Below are 15,284 nucleotides of genomic sequence, written 5' to 3'. Positions count from 1 at the left end.
ACCAATCAGCCTGTCACCAACCCTTAGTAAACTTCTGGAAAAAATTGTGTTTGACCAGATACAATGCTATTTTACAGTAAACAAATTGACAACAGAAATTTAGCATGCTTATAGGGAAGGACACTCAACAAGCACAGCACTTACACAAATGACTGATGATTGGCTGAGAGAAATTGATGATAAAATGATTGTGGGGTCTGTCTTGTTAGACTTCAGTGCAGCTTTTGACATTATCGATTATAGTCTGCGGCTGGAAAAACGTGTGTTATGGCTTTACACCCCCTGCTATAATGTGGATAAAGAGTTACTTGTCTAACAGAACATAGAGGGTGTTCTTTAATGGGAGCCTATCAAATATAATCCAGTTAGAATCGGGAATTCCCCAGGGTAGCTGTTTCGGCACCTTGCTTTTTAAAATATTTACTGACTTTGAGCAAAGCCAGATGACTCTACACTATACATGTCAGCTACTACAGCGACTGAAATGACTGCCACACTCATCAAAGAGCGGCAGTTAGTTTCAGAGTGGGTGGCAAGGAATAAGTTTGCCCTAAATATTTCTAAAACTAAAAGCATTGTATTTGGAACAAAACACTCACTGAACCCTAAACCTCAATGAAATCTTGTAATAAATAATGTGGAAATTGAGAAAGTTGAGATGACTAAACTGCTTGGAGTAACACTAGATTGTAAACTGTCATGGTCAAAACATATTGATGCAGTAGTAGCTAAGACGGGGAGAAGTCTGTCAAAAATAAAGCGATGCTCCGCCTTCTTAACAACACTATCAACAAGGCAGGTCCTACAGACCCTAGTTTTGTTGCACCTTGACTACTGTTCAGTCATGTGTTCAGGTGGCACAAAAAGGACTTGCAATTGGCTTAGAACAGGGCAGCACGGCTGGCCGTTGGATGTAGACAGAGAGTTAAAATGAATAATTTGCATTTTAATCTCTCCTGACTGAAAGTGGAGGAGAGATTGACTTCATCACTACTTTTATTTATGAGAGGTATTGACAAGTTGAATCCACCGAGCTGTCTGTCTAAACTACTGGCACACAGCACGGACACCCATGTATACCCCACAAGACATGCCACAAGAGGTCTCTTCACAGTCCCCAAGTCCAGAACAGACTATGGGAGGCACACAGTACTACATAGAGCCATGACTACATGGAACTCTATTCCACATCAAGTAACTGACGCAAGCAGTAAAATTAGATTTAAAAATCAGATTAAAAGAACACCTTATGGAACAGTGGGGACTGTGAAGGAACACAAACATTGGCACAGACACATACACACATACACGCACACACACACACACACACACACACACACACACACACACACACACACACACACACACACACACACACACACACACACACACACACACACACACACACACACACACACACACACACAGGATAACATACGCACTATACATACACATGGATGTAGCACTGTAGATATATGGTAGTGGTGCCTGAGGGTACACAGTGTGTTGTGAAATCTGTGAATGTATTGTAATGTTTTAAAATGGTATAAACTGCCTTAATTTTGCTGGACCCCGGGAGGAGCAGCTGCTGCACTGGCAGCAGCTAATGGGAATCCTTAATAAATACAAATACAAATAGGAATAAACCCACCGCCACCATGGGGCACTCTGTTCAGAACGTTGACATTAACAGACTGCTCACCCACACAATGCCATACACACGGTCTGCGTTTGTGAGGCCGGTTGGACGTGCTGCCAAATTCTCTGAAACAACGTTGGAGGCGGCTTATGAAAGAGAAATGAACATTCAATTATCTGCAAACAGCTTTGGTGGACATTCCTGCAGTCAGCATGCCAATTGCACACTCCCTAAAAACTTTAGACATCTGTGGCATTGTGTTGTGTGACAAAACGGCACATTTTAGAGTGGCCTTTTATTGTCCCCAGCACAAGGTGCACCTGTGTAATGATCATGCTGTTTAATCAGCTTCTTGATTTGCCGCACCTGTCAGGTGGATGGATTATCTTGAAATGCTCACTAACAGGGATGTAAACAAATTTGTGCACAACATTAGAGAGAAATAAGCTTTTTGAGCATATGGAACATTTCTGGGATCTTTTATTTCAGCTCATGAAACATGGGACCAACACTTTACATGTTGTGTTTATATTTTTGTTCAGTGTACATTTACACACTATGAGGTTGGAATAATACTGTGAAATTTAGAAAATGGTGATAATGCCCTTTTAGTGTAAGAGCCAATAACAGCTAGTTTTCAGTTTCCCCCTCCCCACTCAGATCACTACCAGAGAAAATACTTGCTTGAGAAATTGCTCTTGCTAACAAGCAATTTTTTGTTTCTTTTTGACCATTTTAATTGAAAACCCAGAAATGAAATGAAATTGTTACCCAGAAATAATTTTATATTGAGATAAAAACAGCTGCATTGGGCCTTTAAGAGATCCTGGGGAGAACATTGCTTAAGCAAGACAACCTTCGTGTTGGGTCATTCTGAAGTCAGTCAAACCTACACCACCATCTGTTGGCCACTCAGAAAATAACACAATATAACCTCAACAACCCACCACCAGGGGCCTCCCGAGTGGCACAGCGATCTAAGGCACTGCAACACTTGAGCCGTCACTACGGCCCAGGGTTTGATCCCAGGCTGAGACACAGCCGGCCGTGACCGGGAGACCCATGAGGCGGCGCACAATTGGCCCAGCGTCGTCCGGGTTAGGGGAGGGTTTGGCCGACCGGGATGTCCTTTCATGTCCCATCATGCTCTAGCTACTCCTTGTGGCGGGCCGGACGCCTGCAAGCTGACTCCGGTCGGCAGTTATACAGTGTTTCCTCTTACAAATTGGTGCGACTGGCTTCCGGGTTAAGCGAGCAGTGTGTCAAGAAGCAGTGCTGCTTGTCAGGGTTGTTTTTCAGATGACACATGGCTCTCGACCTTCGCCTCTCCTGAATCCATACAGGAGTTGCAGCGAAGGGACAAGACTGTAAGTACCAATTGAATATCACGAAATTGGGGAGAAAAAAGCTTTAAAAGTACAAAAAGAAAAAGAAAACAACCCACCACCTAAAGCTGCACACCTTAACCCCCTTGTATGTGTCTCTGGTCGTGGTGTACATCTCCTGAGAGTAGAGCTTATTTACTGAGATCAGATAAGAATCGTTCCCATATCCCCCTTTCCTGTGTGTGTGTGTGTGTGTGTGTGTGTGTGTGTAGTGTGTGTGTACACTCACCACATTGTGACAGGGAGTAAAGACATCACTGTAGAGTAGAGCACACTCTCTCTTGGCGTACGGCTGTCTACCCAGGTCTCCTTCACACGCTCTCTTCACCACATAGTCACTCTCACACTGACACACACACACAGAAACAAAGTTGGTGGGTGCCTGATGTCTCCAAAATCTTACAGGTAGACCCTAGAGAGGCAGGAGACTGGGCTGAGGGGTTGAAGCGAGGGGGCAGGAGGGGGGGGATATACACTGCTCAAAAGTATAGAGGGAACACTTAACACTTAAACAACACAATGTAACTCCAAGTAAATCACACTTCTGTGAAATCAAACTGTCCACTTAGGAAGCAACACTGATTGACAATACATTTCACATGCTGTTGTGCAAATGGAATACACAACAGGTGGAAATTATAGGCAATTGGCAAGACACTCCCAATAAAGGAGTGGTTCTGCAGGTGGTGACCACAGACCACTTCTCAGTTCCCATGCTTCCTGGCTGATGTTTTGGTCACTTTTGAATGCTGGCGGTGCTTTCACTCTAGAACTCTCTACAACCCACACAAGTGGCTCAGGTAGTACAGCTCATCCAGGATGGCACATCAATGCGAGCTGTGGCAAGAAGGTTTGCTGTGTCTGTCAGCGTAGTGTCCAGAGCATGGAGGCGCTACCAGGAGACAAGCCAGTACATCAGGAGACGTGGAGGAGGCCGTAGGAGGGCAACAACCCAGCAGCAGGACCACTACCTCCGCCTTTGTGCAAAGAGGAGCAGGAGGAGCACTGCCAGAGCCCTGCAAAATGACCTCCAGCAGGCCACAAATGTGCATGTGTCTGCTCAAACGGTCAGAAACAGACTCCATGAGGGTGGTATGAGGGCCCGACGTCCACAGGTGGGGGTTGTGCTTACAGCCCAACACGTGCAGGACGTTTGGCATTTGCCAGAGAACACCAAGATTGGCAAATTCGCCACTGGCGCCCTGTGACCTTCACAGATGAAAGCAGGTTCACACTGAGCACGTGACAGACGTGACAGAGTCTGGAGACGCCGTGGAGAACGTTCTGCTGCCTGCAACATCCTCCAGCATGACCGGTTTGGCGCTGGGTCAGTCATGATGTGGGGTGGCATTTCTTTGGGGGGCCGCACAGCCCTCCATGTGCTCGCCAGAGGTAGCCTGACTGCCATTAGGTACCAAGATGAGATCCTCAGACCCCTTGTGAGACCATATGCTGGTGCGGTTGGCCCTGGGTTCCTCCTAATGCAAGACAATGCTAGACCTCATGTGGCTGGAGTGTGTCAGCAGTTCCTGCAAGAGGAAGGCATTGATGCTATGGACTGGCCCGCCCGTTCCCCAGACCTGAATCCAATTGAGCACATCTGGGACATCATGTCTCGCTCCATCCAACAACGCTACGTTGCACCACAGACTGTCCAGGAGTTGGCGGATGCTTTAGTCCAGGTCTGGGAGGAGATCCCTCAGGAGACCATCCACCACCTAATCAGGAGCATGCCCAGGCGTTGTAGGGAGGTCATACAGGCACGTGGAGGCCACACACACTACTGAGCCTCATTTTGACTTGTTTTAAGGACATTACATCAAAGTTGGATCAGCCTGTAGTGTGGTTTTCCACTTTAATTTTGAGTGTGACTCCAAATCCAGACCTCCATGGGTTGATAAATTGGATTTCCATTGATATTTTAGTGTTCCCTTTATTTTTTTGAGCAGTGTATATATATATTTCCACTTCAAATCTAAAGACAAAGAACAGGGAAATATTCTCCAAGTTCCCCCTTTTAGGCAGCCATTACTCTGGGAATAATATTTGATCTTTAGAGACATGGTAAATTGGCTGTGTTCGCAGGTTGGCGTTTATTGCAGTGACTCATGTACTGGAGGCAGCTCTGCAGAGTGGTCAATAGCTGGCACAGCCACAGAGTCACAAAACCTTAGCCTAACCTTAACCCTGACAGCACCACACTGCTAACCCTAATGCCTAAAGGCCTTTGTAGACTGTATGTCAGATTCAGTGGTTTACAATTATAACGTCACACAGTGCAATGTTACCAAATTCAGCAGAACATGTCCCAGCCCCAGCAGAGCATGTCCCAGCCCCAGCAGAGCATGTCCCAGCCCCAGCAGAACATGTCCCAGCAGAGCATGTCCCAGCCCCAGCAGAGCATGTCCCAGGAGAGCATGTCCCAGCCCCAGCAGAGCATGTCCCAGCAGAGCATGTCCCAGCCCCAGCAGAGCATGTCCTAGCAGAGCATGTCCCAGCAGAGCATGTCCCAGCCCCAGCAGAGCATGTCCTAGCAGAGCATGTCCCAGTAGAGCGCATGTCCCAGCCCCAGCAGAGCATGTCCTAGCAGAGCATGTCCCAGCCCCAGCAGAGCTTGTCCCAGCAGAGCATGTCCCAGCCCCAGCAGAGCATGTCCTAGCAGAACATGTCCCAGCCCCAGCAGAGCTTGTCCCAGCAGAGCATGTCCCAGCCCCAGCAGAGCATGTCCCAACAGAGCATGTCCCAGCCCCAGCATAACATGCCCCAGCATAACATGCCCCAGCATAACATGCCCCAGCGCCAGCAGAACATGTCCCAGCCCCAGCAAAACATGACCCAGCCCCAGCAGAGCATGTCCCAGCCCCAGCAGAACATGTCCCAGCCCCAGCAGAACATGTCCCAGCCCCAGCAGAGCATGTCCCAGCCCCAGCAGAGCATGTCCCAGCCCCAGCAGCGCATGTCCCAGCCCCAGCAGAGCATGTCTCAGCCCCAGCAGAGCATATCCCAGCCCCAGCAGAGCATGTCCCAGCCCCAGCAGAGCATGTCCCAGCCCCAGCAGAGCATGTCCCAGTCTCAGCAGAGCATGTCCCAGTCCCAGCAGAGCATGTCCCAGCAGAGCATGTCCCAGCCCCAGCAGAGCATGTCCCAGCCCCAGCAGAGCATGTCCCAGCAGAGCATGTCCCAGTCCCAGCAGAGCATGTCCCAGTCCCAGCAGAGCATGTCCCAGCAGAGCATGTCCCAGTCCCAGCAGAGCATGTCCCAGCAGAGCATGTCCCAGTCCCAGCAGAGCATGTCCCAGCAGAGCATTCCCAAGCCCCAGCAGAACATGTCCCAGCCCCAGCAGAGCATGTCCCAGCCCCAGCAGAGCATGTCCTAGCAGAGCATGTCCCAGTAGAGCGCATGTCCCAGCCCCAGCAGAGCATGTCCTAGCAGAGCATGTCCCAGCCCCAGCAGAGCTTGTCCCAGCAGAGCATGTCCCAGCCCCAGCAGAGCATGTCCTAGCAGAACATGTCCCAGCCCCAGCAGAGCTTATCCCAGCAGAGCATGTCCCAGCCCCAGCAGAACATGTCCCAACAGAGCATGTCCCAGCCCCAGCATAACACACCCCAGCATAACATGCCCCAGCCCCAGCAGAGCATGTCCCAGCCCCAGCAGCGCATGTCCCAGCCCCAGCAGAGCATGTCTCAGCCCCAGCAGAGCATGTCCCAGCCCCAGCAGAGCATGTCCCAGCCCCAGCAGAGCATGTCCCAGCCCCAGCAGAGCATGTCCCAGTCTCAGCAGAGCATGTCCCAGTCCCAGCAGAGCATGTCCCAGCAGAGCATGTCCCAGCCCCAGCAGAGCATGTCCCAGCCCCAGCAGAGCATGTCCCAGCAGAGCATGTCCCAGTCCCAGCAGAGCATGTCCCAGTCCCAGCAGAGCATGTCCCAGCAGAGCATGTCCCAGTCCCAGCAGAGCATGTCCCAGCAGAGCATGTCCCAGTCCCAGCAGAGCATGTCCCAGCAGAGCATTTCCAAGCCCCAGCAGAACATGTCCCAGCCCCAGCAGAGCATGTCCCAGCCCCAGCAGAGCATGTCCTAGCAGAGCATGTCCCAGTAGAGCGCATGTCCCAGCCCCAGCAGAGCATGTCCTAGCAGAGCATGTCCCAGCCCCAGCAGAGCTTGTCCCAGCAGAGCATGTCCCAGCCCCAGCAGAGCATGTCCTAGCAGAACATGTCCCAGCCCCAGCAGAGCTTATCCCAGCAGAGCATGTCCCAGCCCCAGCAGAACATGTCCCAACAGAGCATGTCCCAGCCCCAGCATAACACACCCCAGCATAACATGCCCCAGCGCCAGCAGAACATGTCCCAGCCCCAGCAAAACATGACCCAGCCCCAGCAGAGCATGCCCCAGCCCCAGCAGAACATGTCCCAGCCCCAGCAGAACATGTCCCAGCCCCAGCAGAGCATGTCCCAGCCCCAGCAGAGCATGTCCCAGCCCCAGCAGAGCATGTCCCAGCCCTAGCAGAGCATGTCCCAGCCCCAGCAGAACATGTCCCAGCAGAGCATGTACCAGCAGAGCATGTCCCAGCCCCAGGAGAGCATTACCCAGCCCTAGCAGAGCACGTCCCAGCCCCAGCAGCGCATGTCCCAGCCCCAGCAGAGCATGTCTCAGCCCCAGCAGAGCATGTCCCAGCCCCAGCAGAGCATGTCCCAGCAGAGCATGTCCCAGTCTCAGCAGAGCATGTCCCAGTCCCAGCAGAGCATGTCCCAGCAGAGCATGTCCCAGCCCCAGCAGAGCATGTCCCAGCCCCAGCAGAGCATGTCCCAGCAGAGCATGTCCCAGTCCCAGCAGAGCATTCCCCAGTCCCAGCAGAGCATGTCCCAGCAGAGCATGTCCCAGTCCCAGCAGAGCATGTCCCAGCAGAGCATGTCCCAGTCCCAGCAGAGCATGTCCCAGCAGAGCATTTCCAAGCCCCAGCAGAACATGTCCCAGCCCCAGCAGAGCATGTCCCAGCCCCAGCAGAGCATGTCCCAGCCCCAGAAGAGCATGTCCCAGCATAGCATGTCCCAGCAGAGCATGTCCCAGCCCCAGCAGAACATGTCCCGGCCCCAGCAGAACATGCCCCAGCAGAGCATGTCCCAGACCCAGCAGAACATGTCCCAGCAGAACAGGTCCCAGCCCCAGCAGAACATGTCCCAGCCCCAGCAAAACATGACCCAGCCCCAGCAGAGCATGCCCCAGCCCCAGCAGAACATGTCCCAGCCCCAGCAGAACATGTCCCAGCCCCAGCAGAGCATGTCCCAGCCCCAGCAGAGCATGTCCCAGCCCCAGCAGAGCATGTCCCAGCCCTAGCAGAGCATGTCCCAGCCCCAGCAGAACATGTCCCAGCAGAGAGCATGTACCAGCAGAGCATGTCCCAGCCCCAGGAGAGCATTACCCAGCCCTAGCAGAGCACGTCCCAGCCCCAGCAGCGCATGTCCCAGCCCCAGCAGAGCATGTCTCAGCCCCAGCAGAGCATGTCCCAGCCCGAGCAGAGCATGTCCCAGCAGAGCATGTCCCAGTCTCAGCAGAGCATGTCCCAGTCCCAGCAGAGCATGTCCCAGCAGAGCATGTCCCAGCCCCAGCAGAGCATGTCCCAGCCCCAGCAGAGCATGTCCCAGCAGAGCATGTCCCAGTCCCAGCAGAGCATTCCCCAGTCCCAGCAGAGCATGTCCCAGCAGAGCATGTCCCAGTCCCAGCAGAGCATGTCCCAGCAGAGCATGTCCCAGTCCCAGCAGAGCATGTCCCAGCAGAGCATTTCCAAGCCCCAGCAGAACATGTCCCAGCCCCAGCAGAGCATGTCCCAGCCCCAGCAGAGCATGTCCCAGCCCCAGAAGAGCATGTCCCAGCATAGCATGTCCCAGCATAACATGTCCCAGCAGAGCATGTCCCAGCCCCAGCAGAACATGTCCCGGCCCCAGCAGAACATGCCCCAGCAGAGCATGTCCCAGACCCAGCAGAACATGTCCCAGCAGAACAGGTCCCAGCCCCAGCAGAACATGTCCCAGCCCCAGCAAAGCATGTCCCAGCCCTAGCAGAACATGTCCCAGCCCCAGCAGAGCTTGTCCCAGCCCCAGCAGAGCATGTCCCAGCCCCAGCAGAGCATGTCCCAGCAGAGCATGTCCCAGCCCCAGTAGAGCATGTCCTAGCAGAGCATGTCCCAGCCCCAGCAGAGCTTGTCCCAGCAGAGCATGTCCCAGCAGAGCTTGTCCCAGCCCCAGCAGAGCATGTCCCAGCAGAGCATGTCCCAGCAGAGCATGTCCCAGCCCCAGCAGACATGCCCCAGCCCCAGCAGAACATGCCACAGCAGAACATGTCCCAGCAGAGCGTGTCCCAGCCCCAGCAGAACATGCCCCAGCAGAACATGTCCCAGCCCCAGCAGAACATGTCCCAGCAGAGCATGTCCAGCCCCAGCAGAGCATGTCCCAGCCCCAGCAGAGCTTGTCCCAGCCCCAGCAGAGCATGTCCCAGCCCCAGCAGAGCATGTCCTAGTAGAGCATGTCCTAGCAGAGCATGTCCCAGCAGAACATGTCCCAGCGCCAGCAGAACATGTCCCAGCCCCAGCAAAACATGACCCAGCCCCAGCAGAGCATGTCCCAGCCCCAGCAGAAAATGTCCCAGCCCCAGCAGAACATGTCCCAGCCCCAGCAGAGCATATCCCAGCCCCAGCAGAGCATGTCCCAGCCCTAGCAGAGCATTGCCCAGCCCCAGCAGAACATGTCCCAGCAGAGCATGTACCAGCAGAGCATGTCCCAGCCCCAGCAGAGCATGTCCCAGCCCCAGCAGAGCATGTCCCAGCAGAGCATGTCCCAGTCCCAGCAGAGCATGTCCCAGCCCTAGCAGAGCATTGCCCAGCCCCAGCAGAACATGTCCCAGCAGAGCATGTACCAGCAGAGCATGTCCCAGCCCCAGGAGAGCCCCAGCCAGCAGCATGTCCCAGCCCCAGCAGCGCATGTCCCAGCCCCAGCAGAGCATGTCCAGCCCCAGCAGAGCATGTCCCAGCCCCAGCAGAGCATGTCCCAGCCCCAGCAGAGCATGTCCCAGCAGAGCATGTCCCAGTCCCAGCAGAGCATGTCCCAGTCCCAGCAGAGCATGTCCCAGCAGAGCATGTCCCAGCCCCAGCAGAGCATGTCTCAGCCCCAGCAGAGCATGTCCCAGCCCCAGCAGAGCATGTCCCAGCCCCAGCAGAGCATGTCCCAGCAGAGCATGTCCCAGTCCCAGCAGAGCATGTCCCAGTCCCAGCAGAGCATGTCCCAGTCCCAGATGTCCCAGCAGAGCATTACCCAGTCCCAGCAGAGCATGTCCCAGTCCCAGCAGAGCATGTCCCAGCAGAGCATGTCCCAGTCCAAGCAGAGCATGTCCCAGTCCCAGCAGAGCATGTCCCAGACCCAGCAGAGCATGTCCCAGCAGAGCATTTCCCAGTCCCAGCAGAACATGTCCCAGCCCCAGTAGAGCATGTCCCAGCCCCAGAAGAGCATGTCCCAGCAGAGCATGTCCCAGCATAACATGTCCCAGCAGAGCATGTCCCAGCCCCAGCAGAACATGCCCCAGCAGAGCATGTCCCATCCCCAGCAGAACATGTCCCAGCAGAACATGTCCCAGCCCCAGCAGAACATGTCCCAGCCCCAGCAGAGCATGTCCCAGCCCCAGCAGAGCATGTCCCAGACCCAGCAGAGCATTACCCAGCCCTAGCAGAACATGTCCCAGCCCCAGCAGAACATGTCCCAGCCCCAGCAGAACATGTCCCAGCAGAGCATGTTCCAGCCCCAGCAGAGCATGTCCCAGCCCCAGCATAGCATGTCCCAGCCCCAGCAGAGCTTGTCCCAGCCCCAGCAGAGCATGTCCCAGCCCCAGCAGAGCATGTCCCAGCAGAGCATGTCCCAGCCCCAGTAGAGCATGTCCTAGCAGAGCATGTCCCAGCCCCAGCAGAGCTTGTCCCAGCAGAGCATGTCCCAGCAGAGCTTGTCCCAGCCCCAGCAGAGCATGTCCCAGCAGAGCATGTCCCAGCCCCAGCAGAACATGCCCCAGCAGAACATGTCCCAGCCCCAGCAGAACATGCCCCAGCAGAGCATGTCCCATCCCCAGCAGAACATGTCCCAGCCCCAGCAGAGCATATCCCAGCCCTAGCAGAACATGTCCTAGCCCTAGCAGAACATTTCCCTGCCCCAGCTGAGCATGTCCTAGCAGAACATGTCCCAGCCCCAGCATAACATGTCCCAGCCCTAGCAGAACATGTCCCAGCCCCAGCAGAGCATGTCCCAGCAGAACACGTCCCAGCCCCAGCAGAACATGTCACCAGCCCTAGCAGTGCATGTCCCAGTCCCAGCATAGCATGTCCCAGAACATGTCCCAGCAGAGCATGTCCCAGCAGAGCATGTCCCAGCCCCAGCAGAGCATGTCCCAGCCTCAGCAGAGAATGTCCCAGTCCCAGCAGAGCATGTCCCAGCAGAGCATGTCCCAGCAGAGCATGTTCCAGTCCCAGCAGAGCATGTCCCAGCCCCAGCAGAGCATGTCCCAGCAGAGCATGCCCCAGCCCCAGCAGAGCATGTCCCAGCAGAGCATGTCCCAGCCCCAGCAGAGCATGTCTCAGCCCCAGCAGAGCATGTCCCAGCCCCAGCAGAGCATGTCCCAGCCCCAGCAGAGCATGTCCCAGTCCCAGCAGAGCATGACCCAGTCCCAGCAGAGCATGTCCCAGTCCCAGCAGAGCATGTCCCAGTCCCAGCAGAGCATGTCCCAGCAGAGCATTACCCAGTCCCAGCAGAGCATGTCCCAGTCCCAGCAGAGCATGTCCCAGCAGAGCATGTCCCAGTCCAAGCAGAGCATGTCCCAGTCCCAGAAGAGCATGTCCCAGCAGAGCATGTCCCAGCATAACATGTCCCAGCAGAGCATGTCCCAGCCCCAGCAGAACATGTCCCAGCCCCAGCAGAACATGCCCCAGCAGAGCATGTCCCAGCCCCAGCAGAACATGTCCCAGCAGAACATGTCCCAGCCCCAGCAGAACATGTCCCAGCCCCAGCAGAGCATGTCCCAGCCCCAGCAGAGCATGTCCCAGACCCAGCAGAGCATTACCCAGCCCTAGCAGAACATGTCCCAGCCCCAGCAGAACATGTCCCAGCCCCAGCAGAACATGTCCCAGCAGAGCATGTTCCAGCCCCAGCAGAGCATGTCCCAGCCCCAGCATAGCATGTCCCAGCCCCAGCAGAGCATGTCCCAGCAGAGCATGTCCCAGCAGAGCATGTCCCAGTCCCAGCAGAGCATGTCCCAGCAGAGCATGTCCCAGTCCCAGCAGAGCATGTCCCAGTCCAAGCAGAGCATGTCCCAGTCCCAGCAGAGCATGTCCCAGTCCCAGCAGAGCATGTCCCAGCAGAGCATTTCCCAGCCCCAGCAGAACATGTCCCAGCCCCAGCAGAGCATGTCCCAGCCCCAGCAGAGCATGTCCCAGCCCCAGAAGAGCATGTCCCAGCAGAGCATGTCCCAGCATAACATGTCCCAGCAGAGCATGTCCCAGCCCCAGCAGAACATGTCCCAGCCCCTGCAGAACATGCCCCAGCAGAGCATGTCCCAGACCCAGCAGAATATGTCCCAGCAGAACATGTCCCAGCCCCAGCAGAGCATGTCCCAGCCCCAGCAGAGCATGTCCCAGCCCCAGCAGAGCATGTCCCAGCCCCAGCAGAGCATTACCCAGCCCTAGCAGAACATGTCCCAGCCCCAGCAGAGCTTGGCCCAGCCCCAGCAGAGCATGTCCCAGCCCCAGCAGAGCATGTCCCAGCAGAGCATGTCCCAGCCCCAGTAGAGCATGTCCTAGCAGAGCATGTCCCAGCCCCAGCAGAGCTTGTCCCAGCAGAGCATGTCCCAGCAGAGCTTGTCCCAGCCCCAGCAGAGCATGTCCCAGCAGAGCATGTCCCAGCAGAGCATGTCCCAGCCCCAGCAGAACATGCCCCAGCAGAACATGTCCCAGCCCCAGCAGAGCATGTCCCAGCAGAACATGCCCCAGTAGAACATGTCCCAGCCCCAGCAGAACATGCCACAGCAGAACATGTCCCAGCCTCAGCAGAACATGTCCCAGCAGAGCGTGTCCCAGCCCCAGCAGAACATGCCCCAGCAGAACATGTCCCAGCACCAGCAGAACATGTCCCAGCAGAGAATGTTCCAGCCCCAGCAGAACATGTCCCAGCAGAGCATGTCCCAGCCCCAGCAGAGCATGTCCCAGCCCCAGCAGAGCTTGTCCCAGCCCCAGCAGAGCATGTCCCAGCCCCAGCAGAGCATGTCCTAGCAGAGCATGTCCCAGCAGAGCATGTCCCAGCAGAACATGTCCCAGCACCAGCAGAACATGTCCCAGCCCCAGCAAAACATGACCCAGCCCCAGCAGAGCATGTCCCAGCCCCAGCAGAACATGTCCCAGCCCCAGCAGAACATGTCCCAGCCCCAGCAGAACATGTCCCAGCCCCAGGAGAGCATTACCCAGCCCTAGCAGAGCATGTCCAAGCCCCAGCAGCGCATGTCCCAGCCCCAGCAGAGCATGTCTCAGCCCCAGCAGAGCATGTCCCAGCCCCAGCAGAGCATGTCCCAGCCCCAGCAGAGCATGTCCCAGCAGAGCATGTCCCAGTCCCAGCAGAGCATGTCCCAGTCCCAGCAGAGCATGTTCCAGTCCCAGCAGAGCATGTCCCAGCAGAGCATGTCCCAGTCCCAGCAGAGCATGTCCCAGCCCCAGCAGAGCATGTCCCAGCCCCAGCAGAGCATGTCCCAGCAGAGCATGTCCCAGTCCCAGCAGAGCATGTCCCAGTCCCAGCAGAGCATGTCCCAGCCCCAGCAGAGCATGTCCCAGCCCTAGCAGAGCATGTCCCAGCCCCAGCAGAACATGTCCCAGCCCCAGGAGAGCATTACCCAGCCCTAGCAGAGCATGTCCAAGCCCCAGCAGCGCATGTCCCAGCCCCAGCAGAGCATGTCTCAGCCCCAGCAGAGCATGTCCCAGCCCCAGCAGAGCATGTCCCAGCCCCAGCAGAGCATGTCCCAGCAGAGCATGTCCCAGTCCCAGCAGAGCATGTCCCAGTCCCAGCAGAGCATGTTCCAGTCCCAGCAGAGCATGTCCCAGCAGAGCATGTCCCAGTCCCAGCAGAGCATGTCCCAGCCCCAGCAGAGCATGTCCCAGCCCCAGCAGAGCATGTCCCAGCAGAGCATGTCCCAGTCCCAGCAGAGCATGTCCCAGTCCCAGCAGAGCATGCCCCAGTCCCAGCAGAGCATGTCCCAGCAGAGCATGTCCCAGTCCCAGCAGAGCATGTCCCAGTCCCAGCAGCGCATGTCCCAGCCCCAGCAGAGCATGTCTCAGCCCCAGCAGAGCATGTCCCAGCCCCAGCAGAGCATGTCCCAGCCCCAGCAGAGCATGTCCCAGCAGAGCATGTCCCAGTCCCAGCAGAGCATGTCCCAGTCCCAGCAGAGCATGTCCCAGTCCCAGCAGAGCATGTCCCAGCAGAGCATGTCCCAGTCCCAGCAGAGCATGTCCCAGCCCCAGCAGAGCATGTCCCAGCCCCAGCAGAGCATGTCCCAGCAGAGCATGTCCCAGTCCCAGCAGAGCATGTCCCAGTCCCAGCAGAGCATGCCCCAGTCCCAGCAGAGCATGTCCCAGCAGAGCATGTCCCAGTCCCAGCAGAGCATGTCCCAGTCCCAGCAGAGCATGTCCCAGTCCCAGCAGAGCATGTCCCAGCAGAGCATGTCCCAGTCCAAGCAGAGCATGTCCCAGTCCCAGCAGAACATGTCTCTCTCTATGCTTATGTGCCAGTGAAGTATGCATCTTCGAAACAGTTCACATACAAATGTTATAGTGTCTTCTGAAAAGTATTCAGACCCCTTGACGTTTTTCACATTTTGCTACGTTACAGACGTACTGTGAAAATTGATGAAATATATTTTTGTCCTCAAATCTACACACAATACCACATAATGACAAAATGAAAACAAGATGATCAAAGATGATCAATGGGAACAGGATGCACCGGAACTCAATGTTGTGTCTTATAGCAAAGGGTCTGAATAATTATGTAAATAAGGTATTTCTGTTTTTTTTTTTATATACATTTGCAAAAAATTCTAAAAACCTGTTTTTGCTTTGTCATTATGTGGCATTGTGTGTAGATTGATAAAAAAAAACATAATAAATTTTAGAATAAGGCTGTAACATAACAAAATGTCAAAAAAGTCAAGAGGTCTGGATACTTTCTGAAGATACTTTGTTCCTTTGCACCCCAT

At 55.4% G+C, this 15,284-nt stretch overlaps 1 protein-coding gene across 1 annotated transcript in view; it reads right to left on the bottom strand.

Moving 5' to 3' along the window:
• otogl (otogelin-like) overlaps positions 1-15,284 on the bottom strand; it is a 51,008-nt gene that overhangs the window by 20,089 nt on the left and 15,635 nt on the right. The window contains exon 28 of the mRNA XM_042302018.1: positions 3,254-3,370. Coding sequence (XP_042157952.1) covers positions 3,254-3,370 — 117 coding nt within the window. The remainder of the gene's footprint in view (positions 1-3,253; positions 3,371-15,284) is intronic.

Source organism: Oncorhynchus tshawytscha, linkage group LG19, assembly GCF_018296145.1.
Source record: "Oncorhynchus tshawytscha isolate Ot180627B linkage group LG19, Otsh_v2.0, whole genome shotgun sequence".
NCBI lineage: Eukaryota > Metazoa > Chordata > Actinopteri > Salmoniformes > Salmonidae > Oncorhynchus > Oncorhynchus tshawytscha.
Note: the sequence above shows the minus strand (reverse complement) of the source record. Positions and strands in the feature narration are given on the sequence as shown.